The 25,426-nt window shown below is 42.0% G+C and overlaps 1 protein-coding gene across 1 annotated transcript in view; it reads left to right on the top strand.

Annotated features, from left to right (window-relative positions):
• LOC311041253 (E3 ubiquitin/ISG15 ligase TRIM25-like) overlaps positions 1 to 25,256 on the top strand; it is a gene marked incomplete at its 5' end in the record, with an annotated part of 87,940 nt that extends 62,684 nt beyond the window's left edge. Inside the window, one exon of the mRNA XM_084086154.1 lies at positions 23,093 to 25,256. Within this exon, the coding sequence (XP_083942280.1) occupies positions 23,093 to 24,657 (1,565 nt within the window). The 3' untranslated portion in view covers positions 24,658 to 25,256. The remainder of the gene's footprint in view (positions 1 to 23,092) is intronic.
• Positions 25,257 to 25,426: the final 170 nt, after the last annotated feature.

Raw genomic sequence — 25,426 nt, 5'->3', positions numbered from 1 at the left:
CCCACAGGCCTTATTATCACCAAGCTTCAGAATAGCTTCATGGACCTCACCAGGAGTGACAATCACATCATTGAAATCTACCTGATCCACTACAAACAGGTTACTTTTCACACAGTTAAACAGTTCAAAATACTGATTCTGCCATAACTGTGAGATTTGCTTCAGACCCACTCACACCATCTATGTTTGATGGGAGACATGTTTTGCAATTATTCATATTTTTTTTTCTTATGCAACTTTCTTGCTAGAGAATCTGACCTCATAGTGTTTTCATTTCTTTTGATAAAGCGCATATTTAAAATCAGCATTAGTGCGTTTTTTCTTTTCAAACAGAGGTCCATGTCTACCTTTGCCTGACTCAGCCCACATTTTAAAAGCATTTCTAGCCTCTGCATGAAGCTCTTCAACATGGTCATTCCACCCTGGCTTAGCATTAAACACTTTTGCCCTGTGCTTATAGAGAGTCCTGCTGGAGATACACAGAGACTCCACAATAGCTTCATACAGGGAACATAATATATCAGTGTTGTGGGTTCTTGCAGTTCATATCCCGACACATGACCACATCTTTTGAAATTTCAATATTACCCAGTAAGGCATCAGAAAGTATTTATCCAGATATTTTTTGGTTAATTTAGACCAATCTATTTTCCCAGCACAATCTATTTTTGCTGTTATCCACAGGCAACACAGGTAAGTTGCCTGTTTTTAACACCACACGAAAGGGTATGTGGTCTGTGGTAGCCAAATCATAAACTATGTCTATTGTATCAATCGAGTCGTGAGCATCCACTGTACAGAGGCAGTGATCAAGCCAGGACGTCGTGTGCCATGCCTTGCTGATATAGGTACAACTATTCTCAGGTAGACAAACCTTGCTAGATAAAATCAATCCACTGTCTGAACAGAAATCCATTAAATGTTTACCAAATAACGATTTAGCATCAGTTACATCTGCATTCATGTCACCGACCACATATATGCAGGTGGAAGGATTGTCCTGAATAAAAGACGCAATGAATGGCAATCTACTGAGATATTCATCCTCATTTTGATAGCACTCAGGTGGTGTGTAAACATTCAAAATGATTACCTTTTTACCGTAACAGCACAGCTCTATCCCAATAGCCCAGTTAACTCCCAATCTAATGACATTAACCGACTCAACAAACAGTATAGTGCTTTCTCACACACACACATGATTTTTAGAAAATAGCAGATATACAAGCTCGTAGCGCGGCACTCGGTGCCGCACTACAAGCTTGTATATCTGCTATTTTTGAATAGCCAAAGTGTAAAATAATGCTTTTTAGCTCAAATCAAAAAATGACACAGATGCGTTCCAGGTCTTAATGAGTTAAAATGAATAATATTACAACCCCTAATCTAAACACAAATTAAAACAAACAATAGTTTAAATAAAAAGTAAAAACCTATATCCTCCTATAATTCTACAAAGCTCTGTGCGGTGAGGCCAACATCTCTTCTGCCCGGTTCTCCTCAGTGGCTGGAGCAATTGCTCTGCATTTGCACACAGCCATTGACCATTACCATGTGTCACACACACACACACACACACACACACACACACACACACACACACACACACACACACACACACACACACACACACACACACACAAACACACACAGAACACCAAAGCCCGTTTTACCTTTCCCCAAATGTCAGCCATTTATTAGCATTTTTATGTAAGAGAATATCGCATCAACCCTCAGTGAGAACCCCCGCATCAACCCTCCCAGTCTGAAACGACCCCTCCCGTCACCCCACTCCCCCCCCCCCTCCGTCATCGGCCGACAGACAAATTGACGATTCTCCCACAGTGATCCGGGCCACTGATGAAAGAGCCCAAAGAAGTGCTGCCCCCCCCCCCCGATCTTGCTTTTCTCAAGAAAACAGAAAGAGGGTCATTCAAGCTACAATCATGCCAATACTTGACTATGGAGATATTTTATATATGCATGCCGCAGACAGCACTTTAAAACCCTTGGACGCAATCTATCACAGTGCACTCCGCTTTATTACAGGTGCAGGTTTCAGGACTCATCACTGTACATTGTACACCTCAGTAGGATGGTCTTCCCTGGCTCTTAGAAGGAAGCAACATGTCACCCTGTTTACATACAAGGCACTACTTGGCAAACTGACCCTGTATTTGACAAAACTGTTAGAACCCAATACCTCAAGTCATGGTACCAGATCTCAAGATAATAACATTTTGCTGAAGGTACCTACAACCACAACCAGTACTAAACTGGGAGATACAGCCTTCAGTGTATATGCTCCATATAAATGGAACAAATGTCAAGAAAAGCTGAAGTTAAATGCCCTTGTTTCTTATGCTATTTTTAAAATATTTTTAGCTGACCTTATGTTGGAAGAAGATCTATGCACCTGCTTCGTGTAATATATGGTTTTAATATATAACTTTTGCAACCTTTTTTATTTTTATATGTACATTGTGTCCTTGTCACATCTGTAAAACCACTGTAAATGTATTTTTGTACACAGGGCACCATTGAAAAAGAGACCCTGGTCTCAATGGATTTCCCTGAAATAAAGGTTTCAATCAATCAATCTAAAATGTCATTAAGTGCAAAAATACACATATCAGTGCCATGCTTACGTTTGAAGCCAAATTGGTTGTCAATAGACTTGATGTACTTCTCAAGTCCACTCAGAATAATTGTCTCCATAATTTTGGACAGCACGCTGGCTAGGGCTATAGGCCTATAGTTGTCTGAGCTGTTTAGCTAACAGAGAGCATAGAATCAGGTAAAAACCTGTGAACAAAGAAACCTGTAAAACAATTACAGGACACCGTTTCTTACTGGCAAATTTAACATATTCAGCTGTTATATTGTCCAGCCCACAGGCCTTATTATCACCAAGCTTCAGAATAGCTTCATGGACCTCACCAGGAGTGACAATCACAACATCATTGAAATCTACCTGATCCACTACAAACAGGTTACTTTTCACACAGTTAGACAGTTCAAAATACTGATTCTGCCATAACTGTGAGATTTGCTTCAGACCCACTCACACCATCTATGTTTGATGGGAGACATGTTTTGCAATTATTCATATTTTGTATCTCCTTCCAGAAGTCATTTACATTATTCTTATGCAACTTTCTTGCTAGTGAATCTGACCTCATAGTGTTTTCATTTATTTTGATAAAGCGCATATTTAAAATCAGCATTAGTGCGTTTTTTCTTTTCAAACAGAGGTCCATGTCTACCTTTGCCTGACTCAGCCCATATTTTAAAAGCATTTCTAGCCTCTGCATGAAGCTCTTCAACATGGTCATTCCACCCTGGCTTAGCATTAAACTGGAGATACACAGAGACTCCACAAAGCTTCATACAGGGAACATAATATATCAGTGTTGTGGGTTCTTGCAGTTCATATCCCGACACATGACCACATATTTTGAAATTTCAATATTACCCAGTAAGGCACCAGAATGCCTCAAGTATTTATCCAGATCTTTTTTGGTTAATTTAGACCAATCTATTTTCCCAGCACTCATGCTGTTATCCACAGGCAACACAGGTAAGTTGCCTGTTTTTAACACCACACGAAAGGGTATGTGGTCTGTGGTAGCCAAATCATAAACAATGTCTATTGTATCAATCGAGTCGTGAGCATCCACTGTACAGAGGCAGTGATCAAGCCAGGACGTTGTGTGCCAAGCCTCGCTGATATAGGTATAACTATTCTCAGGTAGACAAACCTTGCTAGATAAAATCAATCCACTGTCTGAACAGAAATCCATTAAATGTTTACCAAATAACGATTTAGCATCAGTTACATCTGCATTCATGTCACCGACCACATATATGCAGGTGGAAGGATTGTCCTGAATAAAAGACGCAATGAATGGCAATCTACTGAGATATTCATCCTCATTTTGATAGCACTCATGTGGTGTGTAAACATTCAAAATGATTATCTTTTTACCGTGACAGCACAGCTCTATCCCAATAGCCCAGTTAACTCCCAATCTAATGACATTAACCGACTCAACAAACAGTACAGTGCTTTCTCACACACACACATGATTTTTCAAAAATAGCCAAAGTGTAAAATAATGCTTTTTAGCTCAAATCAAAAAATGACACAGATGCGTTCCAGGTCTTAATGGGTTAAAATGAATAAAATTACAACCCCTAATCTAAACACAAATTAAAACAAACAATAGTTTAAATAAAATCCTATATCCTCCTATAATTCTACAAAGCTCTGTGCGAAGCTCTGTGCGGTGAGGCCAACATCTCTTCTGCCCGGTTCTCCTCAGTGGCTGGAGCAATTGCTCTGCATTTGCACACAGCCATTGACCATTACCATGTGTCACACACACACACACACACACACACACACACACACACACAAACACACACACACACACACACACACAGAACACCGAAGCCCGTTTTTAGCTTTCCCCAAATGTCAGCCATTTATTAGCGTTTTTATGTAAGAGAATGTCGCATCAACCCTCCCAGTCTGGAACGACCCCTACCGTCACCCCACTCCCCCCGTCATCGGCCGACAGACAGACAGTGACATTGACGATTCTCCCACAGTGATCCGGGCCACTGATGAAAGAGCCCAAAGAAGTGCTGCCCCCCCCCCCCCCACCGGATGAAATTGTGTCGCGTGAGAAACGACAAACTCAGTAGGCACCAACTGTGACAATGTAACCAATCAACTATAGAGTGCATATAAACCAAGGAAATGTAAATGCAACACAAACCATGAGCAGGGCACCACAGGGATTTGAACCCTGTCTTAGTAAAACCAGGAGAACCAGACCAGTGCCTTTTGTTTTGGTTTGTTGTCTCCACCAGGCCAAAGGCATGGCGAGAGTATGTTGTACCCCCTGTCCGTCCGTCCGTGTGTCATTCTGTCATTTTGTGTATGCTTAACATACTCTCTTCTACATGCCTTTCGGCCTGGCGGAGACAATAATTGCATACATAGTATTTCAGAATTCCATAAAGTTACTTGAGTAAAAAAAATGTGAGTACTTCTTCCACCACTGCTGACTGATTACAGAGCAGCTCTGAGAGACGAGCATGATTCATGACTAGTGGAAGTAAATGCGTTGACATGCAGTATGTCAGTGGTTCTCAACTTTGGGTTGGGACCCCTAGGGGGGTCCCCAAATGATTGAGGGGGGGGGGGGGGGATTAGCTTAATGTGCAACATTGTTTTCTCAATCAACAGTTATCAAACCATCATACAGTATAGGACAGAGCAGTGGGGGACATGTTGTGCCACAAACCCATTACATTTTCACATAATACAAATATTTACATCAATTATTCTAAGCCTGGAACCAAGCCATCCAGGCTCCTGGTGAATCATGACCATGAAACATTTGATTATAATAGATTATAATATTATTATATTTAATAATACACTAATAAATACCCCTTTCTTGCGGTTTTCAAATATTTTCTGATCAAGACCAAACCTTAGGCCATTCACGGAGAACAGTTGACTAGACTGTGTATGTAAAAAAAAGACAATACGTCTCAAAAACACTGGCTTACAGTTGAATTATTGGAAACAAAATAAATAGGAATTCAAGAAAATAAGACAAATACTGACATGCCTCTGAACATTGGCGTGCAGTTATTGCACATAGCCAAATTGCAATAATAATATTAGGCTTGTCATTGTCCTTTTGAGGAGAAGTGGAACTTAGAAGTCACATTAAGTTTATCATGAGGGAGAGGGTCTATCCCTCTGCAGGGAATTACTTTAAGTTTATCATGAGGGAGAGGGTCTATCCCTCTGCAGGGAATTACTTTAAGTCTATCATGAGGGAGAGGGTCTATCCCTCTGCAGGGAATTACTCGACATCTAGGCAACAGAAAACATTCAGTTGGATAGCCTACAACACCAGTGGTTTTCAACCCTTTTCATATCAAGGTCCATTATTTATTCTGCATTTGAGAGACGGACCACCGTTTGATGAGATCTAGACTCTTAGACCCAAAACTTAAAGATCTATAAGGGTCCATTTGGTTACCAACTCTCCATCATTTAGCTGGGAACACCTGGAACCCCCTCAAGGACCACTGGTTGAGAACCACTGATATACACACAAGACACAGACAAAACACAAGCGGTTACAGCTGCCATTAATTAGTTGCTGTTGATTGCCTATGTGGTCAAATCAGGGTCAAATGCACAGGCTCAACAAGCCATCGGTAACTTGCTTGTGTTACATAGCTGCAGTGGTGTAAAGTAACTAAGTACATTTACTCAAGTACTGTACTTAAGCACAATGTTGAGGTATTTTTACTTGTATTTTATACAAGTATTGTACTAAATAATTGCAATGGAGTGAAAATATAATATTTACATTTGAGATGTAGTGGAGTAGAAGTAAGTAGTGAAAATTGGAAATGCTCCAGTAAAAAAATACCTCAATTTGACTTAAGTACAGTACTTGAGTAAATGTACTTAGTTACCTTACAACTGTGGTTAAATGGCCTGTCTTGGTTTAAAGCCCACTCACCACGACAAGGTGCAGGCCGAGAGTGGGGACCCCCGCTCCCCCCTCTTTGTGGGGGGGGTCAATAATTGGGACGAGACAACATGAAACATTTATTACAAGCAAACAGATATTACATAATTGTATGAGACTTGGGCGTCTTCTTCTTTCGTGTATCATCATCAGATGTCCAGCTCAATGACGTGCAGCCACGCCCTCGTCAGGTCCCACATCAAAGAGGCCGGCCTTCGATGGTGATCTGTAAAGGACACAGACAGGTGATTATGTGATCAGCAGTCTGCTCAAGCATACTGTGCTGTCTGCCGGCCCCATTCTTCATGCATGTTTTGAAGTGTCCAACCCCAGTACGCAGTCGGTTCAGCTAGGTCAATTGCCGGCGTGGCAGATCTTCCTCCTTTGATGCCGTCTCCGGGGTCCCAGATGTAGTGGTGACAACGTGTGGGCCCATGCAGAAGACTCCCCACTCCTGCTTCCAGGATGCCTCCATCCATGCCTTTGTAGACAGGTCCTCAGGGATAGAACTGAGCATCTCTTGTTGAATGGGCGGCGGGACTCGAGTCAGTTTGGACGCGACGCTGTCATAGAGGTGTCATGCAGGATATGCCAGTCATGTTTCTGGGCTTTCCTTAGGGCGAGGATGTGAGGGTAGCAGCCTCTCGTTGGAGGCCGGTTGAGGCAATTCCTGCTAGGATTGGGAAGTAGAACATTCAGGTGGGATTCAGGCAACCAGTTATAATCCGGAGAACGTAGCTAAACGGCAGCATCAACCGTTTTGCCATGTGGGCTCCTACACCAGGCTGAGGCACAGTGTTTGGCTGCAGCGAAGACCAAGGCTTGTGTGGGGATTCGTAGTACCGTGGCAGAGGAATCTCAGGACGTACCAGCGAGACATCAGATTGGCGAGACCCTTGATGACCTATCCAGTTACCTTGGGGCTTGCTGGAACTCCAGGTGGTTGTTGTCCATGAACACATCCGGTTCCCTTTCTGCTTCGCTGTTGTTGAGGTGATATGCTGCCAACACCGTCTTGCCAATGCTGAGCTGCAGGCGCCACCTACGAAGGTAAGCTGCTAAGATGTCCATGTGGACATGATGGAGGTCATTGGGGTAGAGCGGCTGAGTTGGATTTTACAGACCAGGAGTGTTGGTATAGGGAGAGGCATGGCTGAAGAGCTTTGCACATCACTCACTTCTTGCTGATGCCGAAGTCAAAACACAGTATATACCTCATTGTGATAGCTGTATGTCTGCAGTACACCTGACTGGTGGCAATTGCCTGGTTGTGATGCGTAGATGTGATCAATCAGGGTAAGCTCTTTGGTCGTTGCAGTGGAGATAAGCTAATTTGTTGTTGCATTTTTTTTGCGTGATATTTGACATTTTTGTGGCATTCGACAGTTTTTGTGGCATTTGACATTTTTGTGGCATTCATTTGACAGTTTTTGTGGCATTTGACATTTTTTGTGACATGTTTTAATGTGTGTATTTGTTATTTGGCATTTTTGTGACATTTTGAGTCATATTTGGTATTCGCGATTTTTTGGTGGTATTTTTTATTTTATTTTAGGTGACTTTTCTTTTGTGGCATTTTGTGGAGGTTTCGTGAATTATTTTGTGGTCATTGTCATGTTTTGGGGGAAATATTTTTGGCACCTGTGGATTCTTTGTGTGACTTTTTAGTGGCGTTCTTTGAAATGTATTGTGACAGTTGAGTTATTTGTTGTGGCATTTGTGGTCTTCTTAAACAATTTTGAGGCATTTTGTGGTGATTTATTTGTGAACGACCAAAGAGCACACCCTGATTGATCACATCTACGCATCACGACCAGGCTATTGCCACCAGTCAGGTGTACTGCAGACTTATACAGCTATCACAATAAGGTAAATACTGTGTTTTGACTTCGGCATCAGCAAGAAGTGAGTGGTGGGCAAAGCTCTTAAGCCATGCCTCTACCTATACCAACACTCCTGGTCTGTCAAATCCAACTCAGCCGCTCTACCCCAAATGACCTCCATCATGTCCACATGGACATCTTAGCAGCCTACGTTCGTAGGTGGCGCCTGCAGCTCAGCATTGGGAAGACAGTGTTGGCAGCATATCACCTCAACAACAGCGAAGCAAAACGGGAACTAGACGTGTTCATGGACCACAATCACCTGGAGTTACAGCAAGCCCCAAGGTAACTGGATAGGACACTTGTCTTCTAAGCAACACCCAGAGGCCAAAGTGTCATCATGGGTTTCGCCAATCTGATGTCTTGCTGGTACGTCCTGAGATTCCTCTGCCAAAGTACTACGAATCCCCACGCAAGCCCTGGTCTTCGCTGCAGCCAAACACTGTGCCTCAGCCTGGTGTAGGAGCCCACATGACAAAAAAGTTGATGCTGCCATTAACAATGTTCTCCGGATTATAACTGGTTGCCTGAATCCCACCCCTATGTTCTACTTACCAATCCTAGCAGGAATTTCCTCAACCGGCCTCCAACGAGAGGCTGCTACCCTCGCATCCTGGCCCCAAGGAAAGCCCAGAAACATGATTGGCATATCCTGTATGACACCTCTATGACAGCATTGCCTCCAAACTGACTCGAGTCCCGCCGCCCATTCAACAAGAGATGCTCAGTTCTATCCCTGAGGACCTGTCTACAAAGGCATGGCTGGAGGCATCCTGGAAGCAGGAGTGGGGAGTCTTCTGCATGGGCCCATGCACTTCACCGCTACATCTGGGACCCAGGAGACGGCATCAAAGGAGGGAGATCTGCGATGCCGGAAATTGACCTAGCTGAACAGACTGCGTACTGGGGTTAGACACTTCAAAACATACATGAAGAAGTGGGGCCTGGTAGACAGCACAGTTATGCTTGAGCAGACTGCTGATCACTTGTATAGCTATTGGATTGTATAGTTACCTTGCGATGATGTAACTCCAAAGGTGGGCGAGAAATCAAAAATACTTGCTCCATTGCTTAGACATTTATCATTCAAAATGTACATCTTGTTGACTCAGTTCAGGTATGCTGGGACACATCGACATGATGTTCTTGATCTTGATCTTGTTCTTGTTCTTCTTCGGGCAAGAAATTAAAATGTAATTAAACTTTTAAATGGAAAAACGCAGATCATCTTGATTAAAATGTAGCAGCTTCATGTGATTCTTGTTCTTCTTTCTTGTTCTTCTTTGGGCAAGAAATTAAACTTTTAAATGAAAAACTTAGATTATGTGATTAGTGTGAACTACATAATTCCCCCCACCCCGACTTTACACCCAAAAAATGTCACCTTTGGGACCTACCAAAAAGTGACATTTCAAATGACCAGGTCTTTTGGACCTTTTCAAATGACCAGGTAGGGGCCCGGATTTACAGAGGCCTATGTCTAAAAACCTGAAAAAAAGCAGCAGGTTAGGGTTGGTAATTAGGACCGTCACAATTATAACATAATCGCAAGTATTTGAGATAATCGCAATACTATTTTGGGGATAATAGTTATAATCATCATAATCATTTCCATGTTGAAAAACGTTCATATATTTTCAAACATTTTCAAAATATTATGGAAATAGCCGAACTACAAGCTCAAAACGCATCACAACGTGATGCGTTTTGAGCTTGTAGTTCGGCTTTTGTTCACAAATTCAGACAAAAGTTTTATTCAAAATGTTACTACGACGCAATTATTTGAGCGACAATTAATGAAGCATTCAAGTTAAACATCATAATCGTGACAGCCCTAAACAGGTTCCTACCTTGAGGCGTCTTCAGAGGAAACCCCCGGCGGGCCAAGGTCTTTGTACAAATAATTCCACCAGTGGAGAAACCACTCTGTAGACAGCGGCTCTTCGAAAGACTTTGTAGACAGCGGCTCTTCGAAAGACTTGTAGACAGCGGCTCTTCGAAAGACTTTGTGTAGACAGCGGCTCTTCGAAAGACTTTGTGTAGACAGAAGCTCCTCTTCGAAAGACTTTGTGTAGACAGAAGCTCCTCTTGTGAAAGACTTTGTAGACAGCGGCTCTTCGAAAGAGCCGCTGTCTACAAAGTCTTTCGAAGAGCCGCTGTCTACAAAGTTTTTCGAAGAGCCGCTGTCTACAAAGTCTTTCGAAGAGGAGCCGCTGTAGCGGCTCCTCTTCGAAAGACTTTGTAGACAGCGGCTCTTCGAAAGACTTTGTAGACAGAAGCTCCTCTTGGAAAGACTTTGTAGACAGAAGCTCCTCTTCGAAAGACTTTGTAGACAGAAGCTCCTCTTGGAAAGACTTTGTAGACAGAAGCTCCTCTTGTGAAAGACTTTGTAGACAGCGGCTCTTCGAAAGACTTAGCTTAATGTAGACAGTGGCGGAGGCAGGCTTAGACGAGTCACAGGAGGGTGCAGGCTGGGTAGTTTCACAGGAGGGTGAAGAACCTCTGCCAGGATGTATTCTTGAGTATCTGAAAGAAACAAAGAAACAAAGATTTATTCAAGTGACCGAGAGCCACATATAGGATACGTATACTGTATCCTCATACACAGCCTAGGATACGTATACTGTATCCTCATACACAGCCTAGTATACGTATACTGTATCCTCATGCACAGCCTAGTATACGTATACTGTATCCTCATGCACAGCCTAGTATACGTATACTGTATCCTCATCATACACAGCCTAGTATACGTATACTGTATCCTCATACACAGCCTAGTATACGTATACTGTATCCTCATCATACACAGCCTAGTATACGTATACTGTATCCTCATACACAGCCTAGTATACGTATACTGTATCCTCATCATACACAGCCTAGTATACGTATACTGTATCCTCATACACAGCCTAGTATACGTATACTGTATCCTCATACACAGTGTGCCTGAAAGGCATTGTATTCATATGTTCAATGTCAAAAACACAATTCATGATTCATCACAATTACTTGTATGACAACCAATCGTCAACGTATGTTTTGCAACGGTGACAAAGCCCTATAGCCTGTCCTACACAGCATAGCAGTGACACATAACGGTGACACAGCTCTATAGCCTGTCCTACACAGCATAGCAGTGACACATAACGGTGACACAGCCCTATAACCTGTCCTACACAGCATAGCAGTGACACATAACGGTGACACAGCCCTATAGCCTGTCCTACACAGCATAGCAGTGACACATAACGGTGACACAGCCCTATAGCCTGTCCTACACAGCATAGCAGTGACACATAACGGTGACAAAGCCCTAAAGCCTGTCCTACACAGCATAGCAGTGACACATAACGGTGACAAAGCCCTAAAGCCTGTCCTACACAGCATAGCAGTGACACATAACGGTGACACAGCCCTATAGCCTGTCCTACACAGCATAGCAGTGACACATAACGGTGACACAGCCCTATAGCCTGCCCTACACAGCATAGCAGTGACACATAACGGTGACACAGCCCTATAGCCTGTCCTACACAGCATAGCAGTGACACATAACGGTGACACAGCCCTATAGCCTGTCCTACACAGCATAGCAGTGACACATAACGGTGACAAAGCCCTAAAGCCTGCCCTACACAGCATAGCAGTGACACATAACGGTGACACAGCCCTATAGCCTGCCCTACACAGCATAGCAGTGACACATAACGGTGACACAGCCCTATAGCCTGTCCTACACAGCATAGCAGTGACACATAACGGTGACACAGCCCTATAGCCTGCCCTACACAGCATAGCAGTGACACATAACGGTGACACAGCCCTATAGCCTGCCCTACACAGCATAGCAGTGACACATAACGGTGACACAGCCCTATAGCCTGTCCTACACAGCATAGCAGTGACACATAACGGTGACACAGCCCTATAGCCTGTCCTACACAGCATAGCAGTGACACATAACGGTGACACAGCCCTAAAGCCTGCCCTACACAGCATAGCAGTGACACATAACGGTGACACAGCCCTATAGCCTGTCCTACACAGCATAGCAGTGACACATAACGGTGACAAAGCCCTAAAGCCTGTCCTACACAGCATAGCAGTGACACATAACGGTGACACAGCCCTATAGCCTGTCCTACACAGCATAGCAGTGACACATAACGGTGACACAGCCCTATAGCCTGCCCTACACAGCATAGCAGTGACACATAACGGTGACACAGCCCTATAGCCTGTCCTACACAGCATAGCAGTGACACATAACGGTGACACAGCCCTATAGCCTGTCCTACACAGCATAGCAGTGACACATAACGGTGACAAAGCCCTAAAGCCTGCCCTACACAGCATAGCAGTGACACATAACGGTGACACAGCCCTATAGCCTGCCCTACACAGCATAGCAGTGACACATAACGGTGACACAGCCCTATAGCCTGTCCTACACAGCATAGCAGTGACACATAACGGTGACACAGCCCTATAGCCTGCCCTACACAGCATAGCAGTGACACATAACGGTGACACAGCCCTATAGCCTGCCCTACACAGCATAGCAGTGACACATAACGGTGACACAGCCCTATAGCCTGTCCTACACAGCATAGCAGTGACACATAACGGTGACACAGCCCTATAGCCTGTCCTACACAGCATAGCAGTGACACATAACGGTGACACAGCCCTAAAGCCTGCCCTACACAGCATAGCAGTGACACATAACGGTGACACAGCCCTATAGCCTGTCCTACACAGCATGCTTAGTGGCAATAGCAGGCAGCACATTAATCCATTAAAAGGGATAGTTCACCCCAAAAAAATACTTTTTTTCTATCAATTAGTCACCCCATGGAGACTTGAATTCATGGATATCTTTTAGTTTTTGTCTCATTCCTAAGACAATAATTTGATGACCAGCGGACTGGTAGGCAGCGGTTCCGGTAGGAGAAACAAAGGAGACTCTTTGTGTCTCCTACCGGAACCGCTGCCATCAAATTCAGGTCATCAAATGATTGGCTTAGGAATGAGACAAAAACAACAAAACATCCACAAATTCAAGTCTTCAGGGGTGACTAATCGTTAGAAATACGTTATTTTGGGGGTGAACTATCACCCTTTAAACCCTTTAAGACCGGGAACGCATCTGTGTCATTGTAAGATTTCTTTGGCTATTCAAAAATAGCAGATATACAAGCACTATGAGCTTGTAGATCTGCTAAAATCTTGAAAATGTGTTCAAATCTTTGAATATATACATGTTTTTAACATCTGTAACTCATCTTTACTTCTGGGGGTCCCTGGAACAAAACATTCTGAGATGGGGGTCCGTGGCCAAATACATAGCTAAAAATGTTTTCTAAATCCTAACTGTATGTTGCTGTATCAGTTGTGCTCCAACTTTTCCATGTCAAGGACCCCCAAAATGATATGAATTTTGACACCCCCCCCTCCCAATGTCTTGTTCCAGGGACCCCCAGAAGCCAAGATTTGAGTTACAGAATGTTCGCTTTGAAAATATATATACATTCAAAGACTTGCACAAACTTTCACGATTTAAAAAAATAATAGATAGCAGATCTACAAGCTCAAGCTACAAGCTTGTAGATCTGCTTTTTTGAATAGCCAAAGAAATGTTAAAAATCCGATCTACAAGCTCACAACGCGCCGTGATGCGACGTGTTGTGAGCTTGTAGATCTAAGTATATTTTGATGCCAATACTTTTGTACTTTTACTCAAGTACATTTTGAATTCCGGACTTTTACTTGTAAGAGAGTACTTCTATATTGCAGTATTGATACTTTTACTTAAGAAAAACATTTTAAAAGACTTTTTCCACCACTGCATATGGATAAAAATGTCATTTCTGTTTGTCTTTCAGGCTTGGTAATAAAACAAATTGCACATGACAAATAACCGTAAAGGGATATTTCACTTACATACTTGTTTGAGCTCATTTTAACATCCACTCGGCGTTCGTGATTCACCCCAGACACTTTTTAAATTACTTGATTCAGTATTTAGATATTTGATGATATACATTGTACCAGACACGCCCCCTTCCTATACAAACCCATTGTAACTTCAAACTCCATTTTAACCATGTTACTGTACTACATTCATTGAAAACACCCGTCCTTGGTTCTGGTGACTGAAGTGGCCCTTCTAATGTGGGGGACCGTGTTTTTTCAATTACTTTTTTTATTTATTTACAAAATCTTTTGGCAAAAAGAACAAAACGGTTAAAAAAAAAGTAAATAAATGAAAAAACTTATTGCAAAAACCCGGTCTGCTCATACACTAGAAGGTCAATATCAGTCACCAGGACCAAGGACGGGTGTTTCTGATGAATCTAACATGGTTAAAATGGAGTTTGAAGTTACAATGGTTTTATATAGGAAGGGCAACTTAAAAATAAATCAAGCAACTTACTGTAAAAACCGTCTGAGAACCACTGAAGACCCGGGCCATCGGCGTGGAAGAATCCCCCCCATGCAGACAAATCCATGGATAGAGAGAGAGTTCCAGATCTCCATCTCTACGGGCATCCATCGGGTTGAGCCTTCCAGCGGCGTCTCCCGTCATCTAATGATAATAAACTTTATTTGTAGAGCACCTTTCATGACATGAAATGCAGCTCAAAGAGCTTTGTAGAGCAAGAATAAAGCACAAGTGTTTTACAGAAATAGTACAAATAATTAAACAAATTAATAAGATTTCAGACATATAGACACAGACAGACATACATATTTATTAGAGGTGTCACGATACGCCTAACCCACGATTCGATTTGACTTTCGAGTTCAAGCTCACGATTCCATATTCGAAATGAGAATCTAGAATAATACATTTGTTAACATATTAATAATATTGTGACGTCGCGGGGCAGCTAGAAAGACGAGGCGAGGAGACGATGTGCAAGTTGCCAGCTAAAACAAACCGAGCCCAGATGTATTCTCTATTGCCGCAGCACAGAGCTAACCCGAGGTTGAGGGTCACTGAACATAAAACAAGAGGATGGCTAGCCCAAGGCTAGTAATAATAATAGACCATATTCACACGGCGGCCATGTTGCTGTTAAGTCAATGAAGTGCCACCCCGGTTGCCACGGCAACGGGGTGGCACTTTCAATGTTAAATTCCAAAATGGCCGCCGGGTGAATATGGTGTATGAGGGCGTGTGCAGTCTCTCAGTTCAGTTCACTCTTTACAGCACCCCAGAACAGCCCAACTTAACCCATTAAGACCGGGAACGCATCCGTGTGTCATTTTAAGATTTCTTTGGCTATTCAAAAATAGCAGATCTACAAGCTCATAGCGCGGCACCGAGTGCCGCGCTATGAGCTTGTAGTTCTGCTATTTTTGAAAAATCGTGAAAATTTGTGCAAATCTTTGAATATATATACTTTTTTAAAGCGAATTTTTTTTTGCTCAAATCTTTGCTTCTGGGGGGTCCCTGGAACAACATATTTAGAGATGAATAAACGTTTCAGAACCACTGATATTATAGAAACATACGTTTTTTTCAAAAACTGTTAGGATTTAGACAATATTTGTAGAATCCCCCAGGAGAAAATATTAGAGTTATAAATGTTCGCTTTGAAAAATATATCTTCAAAGATTTGCACAAATGTTCATGATTTTTCAAAAATAGCAGATCGACAAGCTCATAGCGCGGCACTCGGCGCCTCGCAATGAGCTTGTAGGTCTGCTTTTTTTGAATAGCCAAAGAAATCTAAAAATTACACAGATTCTTTCCTGGTCTAAATGGGTTAACTAACTATTTTCCCTCCCCAGCACACATGCCAATACCCAAGTCAGTGACACCTCCCTCAATCAAAGCAACAGGACACACCTGTACTAGTTCCCCAGCGTTACAATAGAAACTTTGGGTTTTATCAACTGTCGTTGACATTTTCTGATTCCTTAAAGCTATACTAGGTAACTTCTAAAGTTAAATTGTATATCTTTGTGTGTATGTGGCAAATGTTTCACAACACCCACTCCATGAATAGGCTCTATTCACAGCAGCCATATCATCACTTCCTTCCCAGGTGTTACCAATGATACTAATGAAGGCTCTGTTCCATTTAGTGTAGCACAGTGGTTTCCACGACCCCCATAACTCTGAGAGTGTACAAATGGAACGGGTCCATTTGGTTCCATTTGTACACTCTCAGAGTTACACACCTGTAAGGGGCCATTTGGAAGCCCATGAGGGTCCCTGGACCCCAACTTTAGACCCACTGGTGTAACAGAGTGTTTCCAGTGAGCCAACATGCACAATATTAGCACCCTGACTCTTGTTTGACCAGAATGGAACAGAGCCTTGATTAGTATCATTGGTAACACCTGTGAATGTCTTCATAATATGGCTGCTGTGAATAGAGCCTATTTCACCCCCGAAAGCCTTTTATAAACATATTGTCTATTGAAACGGTGGTGGGGGCGCCCTTCCCGCCATAATGACGCCATCAGGCCGGAAACGGAAATGCACCGGTTTCCTGTTTGGCCAGGAAATACCGCGCCATTAGGCTGCACCAACGCTCCTGATTTCGCGTATAGAGAGGCGGGAGTATACAGTAGAGGCGCAGAGAGATTGCGCCTGATCCCATTGGTTCACCGATCTGTCCGTCAACCCCCGCCCCGTCAACACAACATTACGAGCGACGCCCACTGCACTCTGGTTGGTTGGGGAAATGAAACACTTCCTATACAGGGTACACCGACGTGCTCCTCCAGGCTTTTATTTTTTAGCAAAACTAAACAATAAAAGTCTGGAGATCGAGGCTACCGCGCTATTAACAAAAAGGAATCTCATGCTGTTTTCATGGTATTATAGGATTTGAAGATGGGAAAACAACAGCAAAAGAAAATTCTAGATACACTGTTTGAATATTTAAATCCAGCGTTCACCACTGAAAAGGTTTGCATGTTACGAGACTCCGCTCGTTCGTTATTTCTTGAGCGCGATCCACGGGTCGAATTATGTGAGAGTTTGGGAAGAAACAAACGGTTTCTCTCTCTGTCAACCCGGCTGTGAGGCTTCCCTTTTCCCTGTCGGAAGGAGGAATGTACAGGAAAAAAAACAGCGAACGCGTGGCTTCCCTTGAACCAGCGTTGCCAGATATTGTGAGAGAAACAAGCAACCAGGTCTATAAAAATAAGTCCGAAATAAGCAAGCCCAACGTAGATTATAATAAGCAGACTTGGCAACACTGCCTTGGACGCGGGACAGTGTGAATCGCGATACGTATCGAGACACCCTTTTTTTTTACACACACACACACACACACACACACACACACACACACACACACACACACACACACACACACACACACACACACACACACACACACACACATTCCTCAGGTAGTCACAAAGATCTCACCTGCACATTATAGGGACTCGCACAGAGTAGCTTCACCAGATAACCTCTGTGTAGTCATTAGAGGTGGATGTTCTGGGAGGGTGTTACACTGTAGGTGAGAGCCTCAGTCTTCTGGGCATTTATGGCACAAGAACAACCTCGGGACAGTCCGTCTCCACTCTGAGAAAGGAAGAAACAAACAAATATTAATTCAAGTGACGAGAGCCAGATATATACGTATATTGTATCCTGTCACAACATACACTAGTCCATGAGCCAGACAAGATTTCATTATCGAAAGAGTGGGCAAAACCAAACCTATATTAAATTGTTCATAGGGTCAATACGAGTAAATAAATATATGATAACCTCTCCACAGGAGTAGCTTTTTCATGGTTATCACACATTTTGTTATTTTCCCCATACGTACATGACAGGTGAAAAAAAGAAAAAAAGAGTTATAATGAAACTTCCTGAGTTGATTACTTACATGAAGACAATGTTTTATCGTATTACAAGTTTTCTGAAATTGTATATTTAAATATGCAAATTAGGCATTTAGTCCATGAGCCAGAGCCCCAAAATTGAGCCAGATATTGAATATTCCATTGTTAAAAACCTTTGACTCCAACATCTTAACAAAATGAAATAAGTATGTTGACTCTGGCTTTGTCCAATGTTCCAATGTTGATTCAGGAAAGGTATGCAAATTTGGGCATATTTTCCTAATGCCTAATTTGCATATTTAAATATACGATTTCAGAAAACTTGTAATACGATAAATCATTGTCTTCATGTAAGTAATCAACTCAGGAAGTTTCATTATGATAACTCTTTTTTAAATTTTGTAATATTTTCACCTGTCATGTATGTATGGGGAAAATAACAAAATGTGTGATAACCATGAAAAAGCTACTCCTGTGGAGAGGTTATCATATATTTATTTACTCGTATTGACCCTATGAACACTTTAATATAGGTTTGGTTTTGCCCACTCTTTCGATAATCATTGCTCAATTTTGGGGCTCTGGCTCATGGACTACACAGCCTAGTATATGGAATCAAACTTTATTTATAGAGCCCATTTGAAAACAACAGAAGCTGAGCAAAGTGCCGTACAAGGCCGTAAGATCTACAAGCTCAAAATGCAGCGCAAACATGGAAGAAAGCGAAATAAAATATCATGACTGAAAGTGTTCTATAGTGCGTGCCAAAAATCCTGAAGGGGGCGTCAACAAGTGTCATTTGGTAGCAGCGGACATCTTTGTGGGTGGTTGACTTAACATTGCCCCCCACCAGTATGGCTGCAGCCATCTATGCCACCCCCCTGTGGTGATGACACGTTGGCACGCACTATATACAATAATAATTAATAGTAATAATAATAATGAATGTATAATCATTATCATGTTGCTGCTGTTCTACATACAGCCACCAGGGTGACCAAATCACAGAGTGAGGCTTTAAGCTTTGCTTTCTGAGACATTCGTGTTTACAGTAAATTATTCTAAACATGTTTTCTATTGCAGGTTTGATCACTTACTCTTTGATCTTAAAATAACCAATAACCGGAAATAGCCGATCTACAAGCTCACAACACACGGCAGCGTGTTGTGAGCTTGTAGATCTGCCAATTCCGGTGCATGGCACGCTTCCATAGAAGACATCCTGGCTTCATATGGAATCCAAACGACTGAAATCACTCATGGCGACAGAGAACTTTAATCCATGTGCAAAGCCACACGTTGTGAGCTTGTAGATCTGCTATTTTTTTTTATTTGAATCCTGAACAGTAAATTTGACATGTGAGGTTTCCACCTGGACAGACCATATTATAGTTTCATCTTAGCCTTGGATTAAGAATAATACATGTCTTGCCATCTTTGATATCGATATTTATTTTAGATTCATAGCTTATTCTTCTAGCTAGAATGTGTTTTATCTTCCGTCACAACTTGTGTTCCCTCCGTTATCGCTACTGTCCTTATAGGCTCTTAAATGTATGTTTTATTTTATGAAAAATATGAAAAGTGCTATACAAATAAAGTTTCATTATTATCAACATCATCATCGCCTATCTTGACATTCTTGAACACTCCCCAAAAACAGTGTTTGGAGTTAGAGCCATGTTAAAGTCTGCATAATGTATACATTCTAAATAAAAAGTGTTAATTCCAAAGCCACAGATGTTATCCCACCATACGGACTTTTATGTTCAGTAATATTCCGTATTATTCAATTGATAAATGCTTCAATCTGGTCTGTCTGAACTCTGAATATCACTGTCTATCATGCAATGGGTTGTCAACCAGGAAATACAATGACGTTCATTCACAAACTAAATTAAAACATTTATTAATTCAATAATACGTAATATTAACTGAACACAAACGAACCGTGTGGACGGGTAACATCTGTGGCTTTAAGATAATCACTTTATATTTAGAATGTATACATAAATGGAGACGCACGAGCCTTAAACACAGAAATACAAAACAATGTCTGGTGTCGCAGCAGGCGAACGCAGGTATTACACTCCATGTAAACGAGGAGGTAGAACGGCGTTCGGGCGCAGACGGGATTAAAACACTTATTTATTAAACTTATACGTAATATTACGCAACACAAACGACCCGTATGGACTGATAACATCCGTGGCTTTGGCTTTAAACACTTTATGTTGTTATTGTGTTTATCTATGGAGCAGTAAGGCCGTTAAAAAAAAAAGACTACAAACAAATCAGCATCGATCAACTGGTCTTGGCCGAGGCTAAAGCTTTAAGATTATATGAATAAATAAACTATGGCGGGGTTTAGATCGACAAACCCTATACACATCAGTGAGTGTGGTTTAAGGTTTAACATTTAGTTGTGATCATTAGTAACAATGTTTGTTTGATTTGTTTCCTCCTCGGTTAAAACAACAAATATTCCACATTTGAGTCCATTTGGTGTCATAATAATTCACAGCCCTAAAACCCCAAACGCTTCGATAATAATGTGTTAAATATCGGTGGATAAAAACGTGTTCAAACATTAAGTACCTGATGCAGCGTCGTGGACACGTTCCAAACGAGGACACAAACCGGACTAGTTGCTTCTGGGTCCTATTTAAACCCGTAATCACATCCGGTCTAAAGCCACGCCTACTGGATCCGGTATGTTGAACAGTAACATTATATGTATATGAACGTAATTATTTCCGTTTCCGGTTTTTGACCGGATCTTTATTCCGTAGAGTGAATTGACCACACTCACTTACTTTTCAATCGTCAACACTGGCGCGCGCGCGCGCGCGCGCGTGTGTGGTGTGTGTGTGTGTGTGTGTGTGTGTGTGTGTGTGTGCGCGCGCGCGCGTGCACCTTACGTGCGTGCATGCGTGGAAGGTAATGGCAATTCAAAAAACGTATTTATTTTATGTATTTATTCATTTTCATAAATTAATATTGTATTGTTGTGTAGCCCCGCCCAGTGTTTCCCAAACGTTTTCGAGACCCAAAATGATTGATCTCTCCCCGGGACCCAAGCTACTAGTGAAAATAGCAGATCTACAAGCTCACAATGTCACATCATTGTGAGCTTGTAGGTCGGCTATTTTCACTACTTCTTTATAAACATTATTTTGTTTTCTAATTTATGGAATATCTTTTCTTTTTTCTTCATTCATGACATTATTTAGAAAAATCATTGCATTTGTTATCAAATGTTTTGAAATAATAATCAAAAACAAAATGTAGGAAACTAAAAATAAAGGGATAGTTACTCATGACCCATAAACATGTGTCTGCGACCGACTAATAGGTCACGACCCAGTGTTTGGAAAACTGTGGCGTAAAAACCTCCAACATATTGATAATCATCTCTCTATCAAACATTTCTCCTTTCATCTGTTTTTTTAATGTAGAATCCATTTCTGTTTCATACATTTTTGTATTGTGCATAATATTCAATTAGATCATTTGCATATTTCAATGAATTAGCTATTATAAAAGCAGTGCGACTGCGAACACATTAAACATCAACACATTTTATTAATACATTAAACACAGTGATGAAATTAAACAAATACAATTGAGGCAGATTGGAGCATACAAATAGGCAGAGTACAGCATAGATAGTATATACATAGTGGCCCTCTGGAGTGAGTGTGTAAATATAGTGGCCCTCTGGAGTGAGTGTGTAAATATAGTGGCCCTCTCCATCATCAAAGTTGCATCACCTCTGATGTAGAAGGACAGAGTACCTGCACTGTGGTCCAGGTTCACTCCTACTCTGGAGGACACACGACCTGGGATGCCAGTATCAATGCCTCTGTGTAGGAAACCATAGCATTGTCTGGTACACCGTAAACACCATGATTTATCATTGTATCCAAATAGACATTCATCACCAGACCCTGATCTGCTGGTAACTTTATATAAAAACACCTCCTCCACTCCTCTCCACTCTACATCCCAGTAACAGGAGGGTCCCCACATGATTATCTTAATGTACAACATTGTTTTGTCACTCAACAGTAAACAGTTGACTATAGAGATACTGTGTACCGATTTGCATGATGTTTGGATAAAAGTTGTAGGAGTAATATAAAAGAAAAAGTTTTGCAAAAAACAGCCTCCTGGTGGCGCTATAATAGGGTAATGTTAAAAGGGTAGCATTTGTTCTTAAGCGTAGTGAGAAGTTTCACCGCAATCAGACGCTGCCTTCATGATTTGAGGCATTTTGTTCAAAACAGATCAATCTTGCAAACTGATTTATATTTATATAAATGTACTAAACCAATAAAGAGATGAAACATCTTATTACAAAAATAGGTTTTATCCCGAAAAAATACGTCATGAGCGTGGGAAATGATTAGTGATGAAGCTGATGCTTCCCAGATAGTTTTATGAAGCTTAAGCAGCGAGTACAGAAATGTAAACACATGTTGTGATAAACGGTGGTTCGTCCTTCTCATGACGTCATTGCCATCCCAGCTGTCTGTCTATCTTGTGTCTCCTAGGCAACCAGGGTCGCTGCAACCTCACTTATGCACAATATTTATAACAACTTGAGGGGGAAAAATATGTTAGACACAGTCTGACACAGATTGGTGTTAAGGCAGATAGACTAATAAAAACAAGTTAGTTATCAGGCAGCAGAGACACGCTGGCTCCTAGGCTACCACATATGAGGGTATACTGTATACAGGCACATACAAATGAAATATATTTTTATCAGATTGATAAATACATAATTATGTATCAAACTATCAACAGGACTCCAAGCTGTTCCTCCTGATCACTGCTACGCTGGACCTGGAGATGTGGCCTGTGATGTCTGCACTGGGAGGAGACTGAAAGCTGTGAAGACTTGTCTTCAGTGTCTGGTCTCTTACTGTGACACTCACCTCCAGCCTCACTATCAGTCTCCTGCCTTTAAGAGACACAAGCTGGTCAAAGCCTCCAGCGAGCTTCAGGAGAACATCTGCTCTCGTCACGACGAGTTGAAGAAGCTTTTCTGTCGTACCGATCAGCAGTGTGTCTGCTCTCTGTGCTCCGTGGACGAACACAAAGGTCATGATACGATCTCGGCTGCAGCAGAACGTACTGAGAGACAGAAAGAGCTCGATACGAGTCAGCAGAACATCCAGCAGAGAATCCAGGAGAGAGAGAAAGACCTGAAGGTGCTTCACCAGGAGGTGGAGTCCATCAACCACTGTGCTGACAGAGCAGTGGAGGACAGTGACACCATCTTTACTGAGCTCTTCTCTTCCATGGAGAGAAGACGATCTGAGGTGAGGGAGCAGATCAGAGAGCAGCAGGAACGTGAAGTGAGTCGTGCTGAAGAACTGAGGAGGCGTGTGGAGCAGGAGGTCACTGAGCTGAGGAGGAGACACGCTGAGCTGGAGCAGCTCTCACTCACAGAGGATCACATCCATTTTCTACAGCGTTACACCTCCTCCCTCTCAACGATCAGTGAATCTACACACCCAGTCAGCAGCAATGTCCGTCCTCTGAGATACTTTGAAGATGTGACTGTGGCCGTGTCCAAGATGAGAGACAGACTAGAGGCCATCCTTACAGAGGAAGGGACAAACGTCTCAGAGACAGTGAACAGAGTGAAGAAATCAAAAAAGAAGAAGAACAAATCTATTCACAGTGGCCAGACAGTACTGTCAACACCACCAGTCATTCTTACAGAGGAAGGGACAAACGTCTCAGAGACAGTGACCAGAGTGGATGTTTCACTGTCAACACCAGCAGAACCCAAGACCAGAGCTGACTTCTTAAAATATTCACTTCCAATCACACTTGATCCAAACACAGCTCATCAACTCCTGTCTCTGTCTAAAGGGAACAGAAAAATAACAATGATGAACAAATCACAATCACATCCTGATCACCCAGAGAGATTCACTGGAACCTGGGCTCAGGTTCTGAGTAAAGAGGGTCTGACTGGACGCTGTTACTGGGAGGTAGAGTGGAGAGGAGACATCGTTTATATAGCAGTCTCATATAAAGATACCAGCAGGACAGGGACTGGTGGTGATACCAGTAGATTTGGAACCAATGATAAATCATGGTCTTTACGGTGTAACAAACAAGGTTCTAGTTTCACACACAGAGGCATTAGTACTGACATCCCAGGCCGTGTGTCCTCCAGAGTAGGAGTGTACCTGGACCACAGTGCAGGAACTCTGTCCTTCTACAGTGTGTCTGACACCATGACTCTCCTCCACACAGTCCACACCACGTTCACACACAAGCTCCATGTTGGACTTTATCTTTATCCTATGGATAGAGGAACTGGAGAAACTGCTGAGTTGTGTGTCCTCAAGTAGATCACACTTCTGTTTTGTCTCTCATGTCCAGAATAGTTCCTTCATTATTTCATTGTTTTTATCTTAGCCTGCTTTGTGAGCTTGTAGATCAGCTACTTTTGCTATGCGTCGTATGATGAAGTATAATAGGGTCTTAAAGTGGTTAATAATCTAAATTAATATGTTGTTCTCCTTTTGTATTCATATACACCTCTTGGTACCATTTGTCTTGTTATGACGTAATCGTTACTTTATGGATTTTATATTCCTGGTGAAATATCTTTGTTATTTTTTAGACACTGGTTCTCAAACTGAACATAATTTGAACTGTGGACCCCCCAAAATAATCATATTTGAACTATGGACCCCCCAAAATAATCATATTTGAACTGTGGACCCCCCAAAATAATCATATTTGAACTGTGGAGCCCCCAAAATAATCATATTTGAACCCAAAAACCCAAACCCGAAACCCAAAAAGCTGATAAGCCGATATTCTTCATGGGTCATGGGTTAAATATTCAGTTCTTTCCATCTAAAATAGTGAAAAGAGCTTATCTACACGCTCACATGTTCTGAGCTTGTAGTGAGCTTTAACAATAAATACATAAAATGAATCTATTAATTAACATTAATAATAATTCATACATTCATCATTAGATTCATTGTCTCCGCCAGGAGACTATGTTTTCGTTCCTGTCCTTCCGTGTGTCCACCAAGCTAACATTGGTCAAGCTTCACGTGACACGTGACAATATGTTGAAAGGGTGTGCTTCGACCGCCTTCTCAC

The sequence above is a fragment of the Gymnoscopelus microlampas genome (assembly GCF_963454915.1).
Source record: "Gymnoscopelus microlampas genome assembly, contig: SCAFFOLD_38, whole genome shotgun sequence".
Lineage (NCBI taxonomy): Eukaryota > Metazoa > Chordata > Actinopteri > Myctophiformes > Myctophidae > Gymnoscopelus > Gymnoscopelus microlampas.
Note: the sequence above shows the minus strand (reverse complement) of the source record. Positions and strands in the feature narration are given on the sequence as shown.